General features: G+C 40.5%; 1 protein-coding gene across 1 annotated transcript; it reads right to left on the reverse strand.

The window, feature by feature from the left end:
- Window positions 1-6,437, reverse strand: LOC310811649 (CMP-N-acetylneuraminate-beta-galactosamide-alpha-2,3-sialyltransferase 1-like). Its single transcript, XM_083679880.1, has 7 exons — window positions 5,844-6,437; window positions 4,208-4,401; window positions 2,026-2,205; window positions 1,432-1,477; window positions 1,133-1,252; window positions 680-865; window positions 1-211 (listed from the first exon to the last, which is right to left on the reverse strand). Exons 1-6 carry the CDS (start codon window positions 6,141-6,143, stop codon window positions 692-694), a joined length of 1,014 nt encoding a protein of 337 aa, XP_083536006.1. The 5' UTR covers window positions 6,144-6,437; the 3' UTR covers window positions 1-211; window positions 680-691.
- Window positions 6,438-15,461: the final 9,024 nt, after the last annotated feature.

Here is a 15,461-nt window from a genome sequence, read left to right on the forward strand (position 1 = left end):
CATAAACAGACACGTCTTCCTCTGTACACAAAAAAAAGAGGAAGAACAAATGTGGTGGTTGCCATGCGGTTTGCATGCTGGTGTCAGAATGCTGGAGGACGCAGCACGTCTGTCATTTCCCACCCAGGTCTCAGGCTCAGCACAGATATGACAGACGCTCCCCCATGCCTTAATATCTGCAGCCATCTGGAGCAGGTCTACAGAGCCAGGTCTGGAACAAGAGGCAAAGTGGGCAGTGAGCTAGAGACCTCTCTCTTCCCCAAGCTGATGTGACCTGACACCTCACGCTCTGTTTTATGAAGAGGGGAATGTGAAGGGTTAAATGCAGAGAGAGACACGGAGGCACCTGTTATGTTTCCTTTCTAGTTGTTAAATTCATAATGTCAGCCGTGTTCCAATTTGAACATAAAATAAAACACAAAATAAATGTGGAGAAAAAAGTGTATTTTTTGGCAAATGTTGTAAGTTTTGGATAAACATTATTATTGTTATTATTATTAATAATAATAAGAATTATCAACTGGTTTTATTATATTTTCCATGTCTCTTGAAAATGATACCTATCAATTTCACTTAAAAACCATACTCTTCGATTCTTGTTTTCTGTATGGGTCAACCAGCTCTAATGTGAAGCCATAACTAGACCTCTCAGTGAACAGTTCAGGTGGCTTGTGCTCACGTTGGTGAGACATCATCTTCCTTTAAACATTTTGATTTTGTGTTTGTCTGCCAGCAGCATGGTGACATTGTACTCATAATCTCCATCATGAACTCCTGTGTGACGGAACGCTCCTCCTAAATGGTTTTCTTCCCAGTAGTGGTGCCAGTTCCCATACTGATCAGCTCCGAAGCCATACACACTCACCTGTAACAAAAACAGTAGAGACTTGTTATCAAACCTCAGTTACATCACTCTCCCACTGAACTGTCTCATTTGCAGTGTGATCTGACGGCAATGTAGATTATGTGTTCTACAGAAGAGATAAAGTGGAATGTTGTTGTATTAATTAATAATGTGATGTCCTCGTATTCTGATTCTGCATGTATATTATTACATTATTGAGCTTCTAGCATTGACTCAGTTGACTGGCGCACAAACAAGAAATTGTTGAGCTTGTGAAGGTGAACTTACATCATCACAAATGTGAATGGCGAACAGTAAGCTAAGGAAGCCCGTGGAGGGGTACCTGCCATGGCTCTCCAGCCACGCATCGTAGACATACTTGAAGAAGGTGGGATTGTATATCAACACCTGCAAGGCAACAGGGTTTTAAAATTAGTATCTAAATGAAGCAATGGTGTACTGTTTATGTGCAAAATACAGAATCATGTTATGTTAAGCCATGTTACTTTTTTCCCCCCAGTTGAATGATTAAATTGATCAGCTTACAGATCTAAATCAGACTGATAGGTTATTAAATGTTGACTCACCCTGTCCTTGTTTGCCTTTATTCTCGACATAACAGGTATGTATGTGCTGCAATAAGAAAATTAAAAAAACAGTACAAACGGACAGTTTCTTAATGAATCATTTCTCACCCTTTTTCAATAATAATTTGTATTGGCCTATACAGCAACACAGCGACAATTTTGGTATTGTACATGTTATGTATATGAACTGTATCTATGCAGGCGAAGAACACAAACACAGACACTTTCCAACGGCTGCTTGGCAGATTTGGAAGCATTTGGAAGTAAAAGCACCCATCCAACAGATGGTTGAGCATCACAGCTATGTGTGTGAGGGTATAATTTGACTATAATGTTAAACGTAACCATGTCTATCTTTGCAACAATGGTAAGGCATTCATGGTTTGTCACGGTAGGATGTTGGGAAGGATGAACGTAAATAAGATAACCACACCTGTTTTGCATCTAAAGCAAAATCAATAAAATTGTTATCCATGCAGTTGTATACGTGTAATATATAAAAAAGCACTGTATAGAGGAAAATAGACAGTTTGTCATGAAACCAAATTAAATTGAATTAATTGAATGAATGTGTAGTAATGCATGGTCACTCACTGCTTGATGGTGCCTGTGGTTAAGGCACTGATGATCCATTGCAGATCCAGAGTCTTGAAAGGAATCAGCACCAGACTAGTAGTGTTGTCCAGGTCCACAGCACTCTCTGGGTACATGACGTGATGAGTGGTTCTGGTCCCCACATCCTCTTCATAGCCAGCGGTTGGCGCTTGGTTCATTCTGCATGGATGCAACACTTTAGCTTTACAATATGATATTGAGGGAATAACTATGTACAGTAATTACCTTGAAACAAGTACACTCACCGAGCACTTTATTAGTTTAGTTTATTAACACTATACTAATACTGGGTAGGGCCTCCCTTTGCTCTCAAAACAGCCTCAATTCTTCGTGGCATTGATTCCACAAGATGTTGGAAACATTCCTTTGAGATTCTGGTCCATAATGACATGATTGCATCATGTGCAGATTTTTCAGGTGCACTTTCAAGCTGTGAATCTCCCGTTCTACCACATCCCAAAGGTGTTTTATTGGATTCAGATCCGGTGACTGGGAAGGCCACTAAAGAACACTGAACTCATTGTCATGTTCATGAAACCAGTTTAAGATGACTTTTGCTTTGTGACATAGTGCATTATCATGCTGGAAGTAGCCATTAGAAGATGGGTAAATTGTGGCCATGAAGGGATGCACATGGTCAGCAACAATACTCAAATAGGCTGTGGCATTCAAGCGATGATTGATTGGTATTAACGGACCCAAAGTGTGCCAAGAAAACATTCCCTACACCATTACACCACCTCCACCATGAGAAGGTGTACAGGTGTTCCTAATAAAGTGTTCAGTGAGTGTATACAGGTATATACAATGAATGGTATTTTCATTTTTAGTAGCTCAGAAAATACAAAGTTACAGCTAAAGCAGTAGTGCATTGCTGGTATTTGGAAATGAATGTGATTGTAACATTTTAATGGCCTTCAGAGGAATACTGTATCCTTGGAGACTTTCACATTTCAGTGCTCAATGCATTTGAAGGACTATGCAGCGTAACATAATTCTCAGAATGATCAAACGGCTTGCATTTTAAAAGAACAGAACATTGAGAGAGGAAAGCCTAACTGCAATTTCAATTGCTTGATGAATCTTGTTTGTGCTCCATCAATGGCCTCTCTAAGTGAGCGTGGGATGAGGATATTCAATTTCAGCCAAAGATTTCACTCCCCTTATTTATTTAAACTGAACATAGTGATAGCTGGTCCCTCATTAAAAAAAACTCTCCAGACAGCCAGTCTAAAATAAAGATTTTCAGTCACAGATGTGATGTGCATACCTATCACATCTGTTGGGATTCTGATTGAACTTATTTAAGTTACTTGGCTGGTCTTGTGTCATCATACATGGATAAGAACTTGATTGATGTTTAATCCAACGTTGAAAGCTGAGAGCAATGGATACCACAGAGAATCTAATTATTTCAGAACAAAAGGCACTGCGCACCCCTGACACCTGTGATACAGCTCTTATAGAACAAGATTAAACGGAATGTTTTACCTTCAAAAAGAGAAAGAATGATGGGAACCCTGGTAAATATTCATTTTCATTACATGAAACTGGAAGGATAGCACCATTTTACATTACCTATGCACTTGGCTGAGGATCATGTTCAAGCAATCTTCGGTGCTGTCCAAAGCTTACGTACACAGTTTTTCATTTTTACAATGTTCGTTCTGCCACAGCTTACAGCAGATGACATATTTCTCATTTGCAGTGTCAAGTTTTCCAATTGAGAGTTCATCATGTCATGTTATAAGCACATAGTATGAACTGTACACAATTCCTCTACTGATAACCATGTATTGCAGAGAGGGATTCTGCTAATAGAAAAGCAATAAGTCTTGCATCTTGTCCCTGCCTCCTCCTAATGAAATTACTATGCAACACAGCTGCTGCAGCAGCACAGGCTTGTGAATAAGATAAGTGCAGTCATGTTGACTACACAGAGGTGAAATAATACCTAACATCTATAGTGACAAAGCCACACACTGACAAGAGAGACAACAGATGGGGAGATCGATTTTTAGGTGTAACAATCATTACTCCCTTAGTATTCATGTTAATGACAGTAAATGAAAGTCAAGGTAGACTTTCATTGTTATGCTCTAGGACCAAGATCCTTCCCCTCACTGTGCAACTCCAAATAACAAGCTTGATGATCAGTCACCTTATGATGACGTCGCTGGAGTCGATGAGGTCTCCGTACCGGGATCCCTTGAGATTCCCAGAGTTCCCCACCACAGCACAGGTCCTACAGCGGTCAGGGCCTGCATCCATGTAGAGGTCATCGTCCGGGATGACTTGAAACAGGCTCTCCACCACTTCGCTGAAGTTGGCTGGCTGCTTCTCTGACTGCAACCACTGGTGACACAGCAGAGAGAACCCTCAGACTAAGCTCTAGCTCCAGGGCTGCTTTAAGTAGAAGTGATTTAACACGGGCAGCGCTGGCATTCAGCACAAGACACAGAACACATTTTTCAAATAACCTCGGGGAGGTTATCTACTGTGTGATTTCTCTGGGACCTTAACCCCATCCTCTGGTGGCCCTCTGTGTTAAGATACACAGCAAATGAAAGCAGAGGGCTCTAGCACTGTGTATTGATGTACTGACAAATACGTGGGGAAACATGTGTTATACAGTATAAGAAAACACGCACTGATGCAGAACATTCAAACCTTTCTATAGCACACACACACCAATCTTACGCACGTGCACACACACGCCCACACGCCCACACGCCCACACGCCCACACGCCCACACGCTCGTACACATGCATACACGCACACAGTAACTGACAGGTTGTCACGCCACATGTTTAGGAACACAAATGAACGTACCATCATCCCAAGATGTGCCAGAAAAACAAATGTGCCCAGAAAATGAATAAGACCTAAAAATAACCAATACGTCTCTTGCGACAGCACATCTTTCAGCACTGCCATCTGTGACAAGATGATTTCACTGATAGACCCCAAGGTCAAATACAAACTTGAAGAGACCCCCAGAGAACCAGTATTGCATATCCCTCATCAAGCCCCATGTGAGAAACCTCTTTAGAAATGAGTAGTGACAGGACCCAACCTTCCAGTAATTGTTCTATTCTTTCCTCTAATTAAACATGGTGTCCAGGCGATTACCTCTAGTACATAGGACTCCTCCCTGACAGGACGTAATAGTGACACATATATGGTTGAGGTTGTGTAGGGCATCGCACACATCCTTTGATCCTTGTACCTCCAAATGTGTCTCGTGGCTTAATGCTATTGAGTCACGTTCGCAGCAACCTGGGTAATAGCCCAGGAATCAATTCTAATTTAGAAGAAAGTGCTCCTAACCATCATCTAAAGGGGTGAGGGGCTGTTGATTTGAATTAAACAAGCAATTCACCATGGTCCTACAATACCTACCTACAGTTCAGAAACACTGTGTCACAGTTGATTTGATACAGTTTTAGTTTGCTCAGGGAGAAGTTGCTAAGAGATTGGTAATTAATTATTTATTAGACATGACCTTGCTTCAGGAAAAACAAGATCAAGCTATTGTGAGCTGTTGTGAACTCAGCATGGCACAGAAGAGGTTAAAAACATGGATTTTTCTTTGATATACAGCAAGAGGAAGAGAATGATCTTATGAACAAGAAGCCAGGACTCATGAGCAGTGGTGGAGACAGTCATCCAGTCCTCTCTTGTGCAATCTGACATTCCATCCACTGTCATGAGGGGGACAATTTGGGAAATGTCAGGAAAACATGTCAGGAAAACGTATTCTGAGATTAGCCTGTTGTTCCAAAATAAGTCTTACCTGCCACCATCTGTAGGTTTCATCAGACAGCAAACTGTTCCTCTTGGTCATAAGTGGATGAACAGACTGGTTGAAGTGCTCTACAAACCAGGGGTCATCCTCCAGCTCTGTCATACACTGACGACAGGCACAGAGACCTTTAGAGAAGAAGTTGTCCGACAAGCGAAAAGCATATTTGAAGAAGTACAGTGACGGATCTCGAAAAGTGTAACTGAACAGGAACATTGTAAAAGTGATGATGCAAAACAACAGAGTAAAAGCCCTGATTTTCCTACGCTTGAGGAGAGACATTGTGTGCATTCTGAATCAGTTTCCTGGGAACCAGAGGGAAACGAAAAACAAAAAGCTCCTTATTGAAAATTCTGATTTCCAAGTAAAGTATGAAAATATTTCATCCCGTGGAGACTGCATTGTGCAAACAGGCTGAATACTCCATTCTTCTGATAAACAAATGTGCATGAGTACACAGTATGCTGTTGTCACCAGATATAAATGTCTTCATCACCATTACATGGTTGACTTCATGCTTCTTCAATATTTAAACACAATAAACAGGTGCTCAAAATATTAGTTCCTTGTTGATTCTAATTGTGAGGCAAACCATGCCATTCTGTAGAAAATTGTTTGTCCAGACTAAACATAGTCCTTAGTAAATACAATTTCCATATATGAGGAATCCTTGAGGAGCACTCTTCTATCCAAAAGGCAGATGGCAGACAATCCAAGATGGCCGCAGGGTAACTAGATTCAACCGCTCTTCTACTGTTGACTTTATGGGGTCAATGACTGGTATGTCTTCAACTCTCTGTATAATCATCCACCTAAAAGGTAAACAGGAAACATTGTAAGGACACACACTGGGAACAATAATGATCAAATGTTATACAACTCTTCCTGTAGCTTTCAACTGAAATGTTCCCAGAACTTACTTCTCTAAACAACAACAAACAGCAACACCTCCTGGGGGTTTACTTGCCACATGAAAGGGCATCTCTCCACCATTGAGCTGCCTACATTCTATTTGATGATGCACACAGCTGCACAGAAACTTTCACATTACTGTTTACATTCCGTCGAGGCCATGTCCACATTCAAGATAAAGAGTGACGCCACAGAGTGACGTAACGAGCGTGAGCAGCACACACTAAGAGATAAACACTGTGGGTGTTTTTTGATTAGGAATCGACCAGGACATTTTGGATCTGTCCTAGAGGGAGAGGATGGCTCTGAAGGCTGACTGAGGAAGGATGCTCAGTGGAGAGCTTTGTCTGAGAAAAACATCACACTCTCACTACCAGAGCAGCATTGACTCAGTGCACATCAAGATCACAGTAAAGTCTATGTGACATATTGCTACACATTCCCCTTCTTCGTAGGATTAAGTTGGCATATGGGTATTCAACCTCCAAAAAGGGTGACATCTAATTTGCATACCCATTAGATATGCTAATTAAGAACATGTGGTTGGTTGTTGTCTCAAGCAGGCAGTTTGACAGCGATGTAGGTGGGGTTAATGGACACTTTCATGTGAGAGGTCGTTAGCTCAGCACAGGAGCCCTTGGTAAAAGAAAGGCCAGGTACTCTAGATGACAGAGTGAACAGGGTTTAGTCAGAAACAGATGGTGCCTCCCCGTGTTTGACAACACGTGGACAGTCATCTTGTTCTCTGACCTTGTCCTGCTGGAGGTTGGCAGTTTTGCATTGATCAAAGTTCCCAAAGCTGAGGCAGCATAGCATCTGTGCAAACTTCAGAGAGCGAGAGAGAGAGAGAAAGTGAGGGGGGGGCGGAAGGGGGGCGGGGGGGGGACAGAGAGAGAGGGGGGAGGGGAGTGTGTGAGCTGTGGAGTCATAGTTTTTCCTCCTCTAATCTCGGCTTAGAGAAGTCATCAATTTTACAGGGTAAAGTAACAGAAAACAGCTCTAGTTTGTGTTCTGTGGAAATTGTTTTTTTTGTCTGGCTTGCTTCTTGCTTCCTGTGAGCAATTTCAGCTCTCAAACTTCCGCAGCGATGTATTCCAGAAACCCTTTTTTATTACTTCCTTTGAGGCCTGACAGCATGTTTGCAGTGCTGTACAGTATATTGAAGATAAAGAATAGAAAAAAAAATGCTCCAAAGGAAAAGTACACACAGTATCTGCATGCAAAATACATTATGTGATGTGAAGTTACCAAATTACATCAATCAATCATCTATTCTATCAAACATTTGTTTTTTCAAAATGTGACTTCAAACCTTTAGGAAGAAACGTATTGACGGTTTGAGTCCAGATCCTTACAGAGATAACAGAAGCCAGTTGATAGCATCTTAAGCCACACAAGAACCCTAGTAGGCTTTTGATTCTCCAATAAACCAATATGTGTGTACATAGGTCTGTGAGCAATATTCTCACTCGGTATTTGGGGGGTGTTCAGTGTTACAGTGTGAAATTCTCATCCAATCATTTGATGACTTTGATCACAGCATTTTACATGCTGCTGTCCCTTGCTTTGATAGCAAATTGTGGCAAGGGAAAGAATGCTAAGCAGTTTCCATGTTGAAGCTTTTTGCCAAGCATGTTATCAAGACCCAGGATGAGATGGCTGGCTGTCTCCCATTAATCATTGGAGAGGGCAGAATGCCTCTCATTCTAGGGAAGGGAACGATCCCAAGGTGGGGGAGGCTGGAGGCAGCTTGACACTGGTACTGGTACAAAACACACCTCTTCTACATTCTAATTCTAATTTATATGTATGACTGTATCTGATAAAGTACACACACACACACACACACACACACACAAACACACACACACACACACACACACACACACACACACACACACACACACACACACACACACACACACACACACACACACTTCAATACTTCAAGACTTACTTCACTTCATCTAAGTCTTGTGACTGTTTTTCAATAAGTATTGTGTTGAAGCTGAATATACTGTATTACAAGACTAATGTGCCTTCCCTCAATGAAGAGCGGGGCCAGTCCCACAAGAGAGGGGCCAGTCCCACATTTACATTTACATTTACATTTATGGCATTTAGCAGACGCCTTTATCCAAAGCGACTTACAACAAATACATTGGTTTAAGTAAGTGAATCATCTGTCCATAAGTCCCACCCGGCCCCACCACGGTAGAAAACCAACCAGCCAACCAGTCGCAAAGACAGACAGGACACATTTCATACAAGGAAAATCAATCAAAGCAACACTGCAAATGTGTTATGATCCCAAGCAACCTTTTAACAAACACATTGATTTGCCAAGGTAGGATGTGATGCGTGTGCACTATACTCTACCACACATACTGTACACTCCAGGGTTGAACTGACCGTAGACAGTATGACCTTTGACTTGTGTTTACATCTTAGATGCACCTCCGTGGCTGGCTGGTAGGTGCAAAGCACTATGGATGTTGTAGGAGTCCATCATTCACATATTACTTCCTGGTCCAATAAAAGGCTATTTTCTTGCTTATTTGCTTGAAAATGTTTTATATTTCCTGGCTATTCAGACAACAAAGACCACTTATAGCTGTTAAGTCATAATGACAATCGGTGACATTTTCCTTTTCATTTTAAATGTTGTCAATCAAATACTGTAATGCTCCAAAGCAAGTCATGTTAACTACCCCTCCTTCAAGGTAAAACAGAACAATTTGTGCTAAATTGACTTTTTTTCTCTGCCAATAAAAATAAACACTGTGCTCTCCTAAAAAGCAGGACTGTCTGCCTGGTCTGAAATGCAGAAAACACATGGTGTTTCAGGCCAGGGGCTAATCACATCTGGACCCTACCTCATCAGAAACATCTAAAACAACAACAACAACAACAACAACAACAACAACAACAACTGCTGCTACGGATCACTCAGGAGGATCCATTCTACCTTAAGCCCTCTCGGATTTACTTCTGAAATGCTTTAAATAGATATTCATGAAAGATCATATACTGCATGGTTTGGGGCTCTGTCAAATGGGCACCATTACCCAGAATCTAGATTTAAGGATCACAGACAACAATATGACACACAGGGTGTACACTTGTCAAACTCCAGAAGCTTCTTTAAAAGGTCCTATTGTTATGATTGAAGAACAAGGAAGAAACAATGGAGACATGAGGAATTGTTTTTGGGAGATTTGGGATGCTGAAGCCAAGCCAATGGATTTATAGCTGCACAAAGCTCTCTATTGACTTTTTGCTTTGAAATGACAAAAGTCCATTGTCATGGTGAACAATAAAAAGACAAATGTGTATAAACAAGACTACAATGTCATTATAAAAAAGCCTTCAGCACAAAAGGAACAATTGCAGATCTTTTAAAAACAACAAGGATGTGGATGTCACACTTGTTCTTTATATAATACATCTTTTCTTTTGATGGGTGTCAACACGTGCAAAAACATGCAATAGCTGAGAACAATTTTTGAGTTTTTAGTCTCCCAAAACAAAAGAAACTCTGACTTATATATGTACTGTATTGTTTCTGTAATTCACTATACAGTATGCTTTTGCACTATACCAGAGATCCAAGACAATGTTCTTGGATCTGTATGAAGTGTGATGATGTAATAATGTATGATGTTGCATATGTATCCAAGGGGATTACACTGATCTCTGTGACTTGCTGTTATATTCTCATCTTCCCACCCATGGTTTAGATACACAGTGTGAAACAATATTCACCAGTGCTTTCCACCTCTACCATTTTAAGTTGTCAGACATGGTGTGGTTTTATTCATCTTCCTTTAAAAAAAAAAAAAAAAGGCTGCATCCACTCAGAACCAAGACCTTCAGCTCTGCTGGTAACACCTGGAGTGTTAAAGGCTAGGACAGGTGGTGCACAGCTTTGACTGCCAATTAGAGAGCTGACCATATGAGAGCTTCCACAGATAACTTATAATTAACAATGCACCTCAGAGGCATGACAATTAGCCTTTCTGAAAATCAACCAACAAAAAGCATGAGATAGTGGTATAAAATGTAATTGTTGAAGAGCACTAAACCCTCTGAAATTATGTTTTTTGTCTTCATGAATGTCATTTTATACCCTATACATTGTTTGTGACAATTCTATCCAAGACAGAAAAATGTGTTCTTTGCATACCAAATTCTAATCTGTTGGGATTGTGTGGAATACTGTAAATGTTTGCAGTGTGTTCAGTATCTGTGCATAAGCATGTCATGATACAATTAAAGGGATGAAGGAATTTATTTTTTATCTGATAGGGAGCTCTGCCGAACTCAAAGATACAATATAAATGGTCTATGAGAAAGTTTTAAGTTGGTCTCACCCTATCGCCACTCAAGGGAGAAATGTCTAGACAGACTGTGGAATGAGGAAAGTCAAGGACATGGACATAAGTCAGTCCATCATCATAAGGAAGAGAAAAACCCCCCAGCTCATCTCAAACAGCAATAGCTATGAAATGTGATGTGCATATGGACCTTGCATAGCCATCAAAAGGATAAAACATCTGCTGCAATCTACAGTTTTACATAATGCATCCATCCCACTTGAAACACGCCAGCTGCAGGTTCCTTTTTCACAGGAGAGAATCACTCCTGCCTGCTAGCATGATCACCTAAGCATGGTACTGTCTCTCAGACAATGGTTCAGCAGTATTTTGACATGTATAATTGAGATATGTGGTTCATGTTGATTGCACTGGTAAACACTTTAAATAACAATCAGGAACTAGAGGGAAATCTTGTTGTAATGTTTGAAGAAAACCAGTCATTTGCGATGTCAATCAGTGGGAGTTTGTATTTACCCATTACAAATTCTAAATGGAAAAGACACACATCAAACACAAAACTTTGGAAAATAACCACCTACAGGTATCTATTTTAATGCCAAAAAGCAAAACGCTGTGCATCCTGGTATGCAGAGAGCAGTGTTGAGGTGCTTTTGGAAAACAGCCAGGACTCTTAAGTGGAAACAGAGGGCAAATCAAAAGCCCAGAGAGAATTCCAAAGAGAACTCTGTGGAGGAAAAAATAGTGTATGTGACTACTCAGAGTGGTCTGAATGGACACTTGGATTCCTAGTGAAATATAACTTAAACATACTGCAACCAATTGAGACACCAACAGACCACAGCTATGAAGTCTGGATGTTCAGGGAACCGACACTGTCTCCACTGCATGGTTGGTGCCCAGGCCAGGCAGTATAATCATGTGCTGAAACGTTCCGACAGGCTATGTGGTGAGGCATGGCGTCTCCACTGTCTAGCATGCAGAGATAAAACTGTAAGATCTGAGCTCAGTCATGTTTTTCTTAGGAGCTGTCCTTAACATTGGAAAATAGTTGTTTTATCAAGAGAATACGTGATAGTGCCATGGGAAAAATGTGTAAATTGAAATTGTAAAACCTAGGTGATAGATTTACAGAAGTTGTAACTTTAAGGCAACAAGAGTAAATATATCTCTCTGTTCTGATGCTTGGTTCCTCTGAGACGCTTGTCCTCTTCTGAGTTTGACAGATGGTGACATGGTTGATCATGGTGAGCAAAGCATTGGGTCATTGAACTAAGCATGTTCCACTTGACTGAAAGCCCACTGAGGGGATAACATTTCTCAATTAAATGGGGTTAAAGAAATAATCATAAAACTTACATTTTCTCTCTTGAAATTCTTTAAGTTATATAATCTCTTCCATGACATATTGAGACTCTTGTTAGAAAGTAAGTACAACCATGAAAGCTTAATAACACCACACAAAAACAATTGGAAATGTAGTTAATTGTATTAACAATACAACGACTTGCTTAGTTGTACATGATGTTACCACAGCAAGTTGGTGCAAGATGATGTATTGGCCACAAACTTCATAATCACAAGGCCTTATTTGAATAATATTCCATCATATCTACTGTAAGGACACCCCTGCCCCCCCATGCCCCCACCTCCATCTACAGTATCTGCATGCTGCACAGTGGTCCCCCAAGGTCACACCACATCCAATTTGCCTGCAGAAGTGAAGAGTAATTTGCTGAGGTTGCACCACATTCTACTAGCTTATTACTTCTAATGGTCGAGGAGGAGTTTCAATGGAAAATGAACCCTTATCACTGACATAGTAGTATCATTAGTGTATGAAGTCATTTCCCATGGGGACGGAGCAATACTGGAAATAATTTGAAGCCCATTTCTAGTATATACAAACCATGGTTCTAATTCCAGGAACTGTACAATAATAATAATAATAATAATAATTATGATTATTATAATATTAGCACATAATGTCAGATATGCAGTATTGTGTGGGCTGTACTGTATGCACAGAGAGACATCTGGATGTAACATTAGAGATAAAACGCTCAACAGATGTTTAGTCCTCGCTTACCATTTTGCATTTTCAAGAGAAAAGGTTTCCGCCACTTAGCTATGCATAGCTTTTCCGCCATGTATCATAGTTGGCCAGTTAGCCTGTTCTACAAAATCTGAACGTCTGTAGCCAATTTGTTCTGTGAAAATACAGTTCTTGAAAAGAGCACAAGCAGAGCCAGTAAGGTACCCATAACTCATTGTCTCCTCAGCAGGGGTTAAATGGGATGTGTGGTGGCACTAATTTCACAGAGAAATGTTTAAAATGTTGCAACAATGTAACCAGTAGAACTGAAATTATATGACTGCAGTGTGACTAATTAGGATTAGGTTGGATACAGTTTAAACAGGTATCAGTTTTGTTTTATCGCAAAGGCTTATGTTCCGACATTGTCGAATAAAAGTTGCAGAATTGGATTTAAATAGACATAGCCTATTACTAACGGAAAGTTGGTCACTTATTCTAGCCTAGTACATACAGTTCTGCCTAAAATAACTACAGCATTCAATTATCCGGATAATGTGCTATACTTAGAGTTGAAAACATTTAATAAAATATAGTACGTTAGACAGTTTTACAAACAAAGAGCTTATTGCACCTATACTTACTTTGATGTCCAAGACCGCTCTGTGTAAGGAATGGGAATTCCGTTATCCGCACCACAAACGTTATCCAAGGAGAGTAGAGGGAAATCACCCCGTCATTGATCGAATGTAGAGTACATTATAAATGGGTAGGCTAATTTACATCGAACATTTCACACCTTACTATAACGTCGTTCTACTGCGCGTGGACACTTTATAACGTGAGGAAATGTACGCGCTATTCAGGAGTCTCTTTTTTCCCGTTGCATGTACCGGTGCTGTGCACCGCTATTCGCCTACTGGCAATGAGCAAGGTTTTTAAGACCCTGTTGCGGCCATGTGGATTGGAGAGGGATAACAGTGCAACGCCCCATTCAATTCTGACTAGAAATAGAGTTGTTTTTCGTCAGGGGTGCTAAAGGGTATTGCCTGCTAACTTTGAGATAACATATATGCGAATTGACTCGTCATTGCATTTTCATAAACATGTGTGTGCCTGTTGCTCTGTTCCTAAAATATAATACGAACTTAATGACCGTGCCCATGCAGCCTAGTTTATGTGTTCTATTAAACCGCCAGTAACCCAACAGCCTTCATATTATACCTAGTTTTGCCTCAATGAAATATGATGCATAGGCTACGAATATATTACGGCTAATAGAACTAAGTGTAGCGTGACCTAATGCTTGAGATTCTGAACATTTCTGCTGTCTTTGATGTTGTCATCACTTGTCAAATTATTAAAGAACGCAGACAAACCAATTAACTGTTTGATCTTAAACAATAAATGCCTTAGGTATAGAACGCTTTAGATGTGCAGTTTAAATCTAGGATTTCAACAGTCCAGTCACAGTTGGTGATTTTCACACAGAATAGAATTCATAGGAATTTAATGCATGTGGAATTTTCCTCTCCAACCTAGCACGCCACAAGCGCACAGCCACGCATATGTCATATAGCGCAACACTCATCTCCAAGATTTGTGAATTCTGCCTCAACTCAAAATGCTGTAAAGGGGAGGAATACCTCCGAGGTATGAAAAAACCCGGCTTGGTGGTTGTACTACAATCTTGAGTGAATGCACATTTGACGCCTCAAGTAAAAGATTGCTTGTTGATATGAACCATGTTGCCATAATAAAGATGAACTTCTTACGCAAGTCACGCAAATTCACTTACTCGCACGTATCTTGAAGTATCGTCCAAAAATGTCTCTCCTGCGTCAACAGGGACTCATGCGTCAACCACGCAATTGGGAATGCGTACGATTTAATTAGAAGACTGTGTTGCATATAGTACAAATGTCATCAAACTGATTGGTTAGGTGTTTTACATCCTCACAATATGTTTTTCCCCCAAATAAAGTCCATGCCTAAGACAGGTTCTAGAAGTAGAATTTTGCAAACATTGCAATGTTTGCAAAATGTTCATCTCTCTTTTTAACTTTACATTAAAGACTGCAGTGCAGTCAAGCTATAACAGCGTCAATTAGCCTTTCAAAGATGAGCCCATCTTGGGTTATGGTCTCTCAAACGTCACTTGTTCCAACACTCATTTGGGCTTTACTGTAGGTGCTTATGGCTTGGCCCGCTGACTGTAGGGTACTGTACCTGCATCAGTTAATGCAGTCTCACCATTTTCTCATAACATGTAATTTGGTATATAGTAGGTGGTGTACCAAGACAGTAACTTAGAAGAATCTGTCG

This window comes from Argentina silus (genome assembly GCF_951799395.1).
Source record: "Argentina silus genome assembly, chromosome: 11".
NCBI classification, from domain to species: Eukaryota; Metazoa; Chordata; class Actinopteri; order Argentiniformes; family Argentinidae; genus Argentina; species Argentina silus.

What these genes read in the sequence shown, in the direction of transcription:
- LOC310811649 (XM_083679880.1), bottom strand. Translation starts at nt 6,143, where the DNA reads ATGCACACAATGTCTCTCCTCAAGCGTAGGAAAATCAGGGCTTTTACT. An exon ending in TAAAGGCAAACAAGGACAGG is followed by an intron (nt 1,253 to 1,431) that starts GTGAGTCAACAT and finishes GTTGCCTTGCAG; the next exon opens with GTGTTGATATACAATCCCAC. An exon ending in CCATTCACATTTGTGATGAT is followed by an intron (nt 866 to 1,132) that starts GTAAGTTCACCT and finishes TTTTTGTTACAG; the next exon opens with GTGAGTGTGTATGGCTTCGG.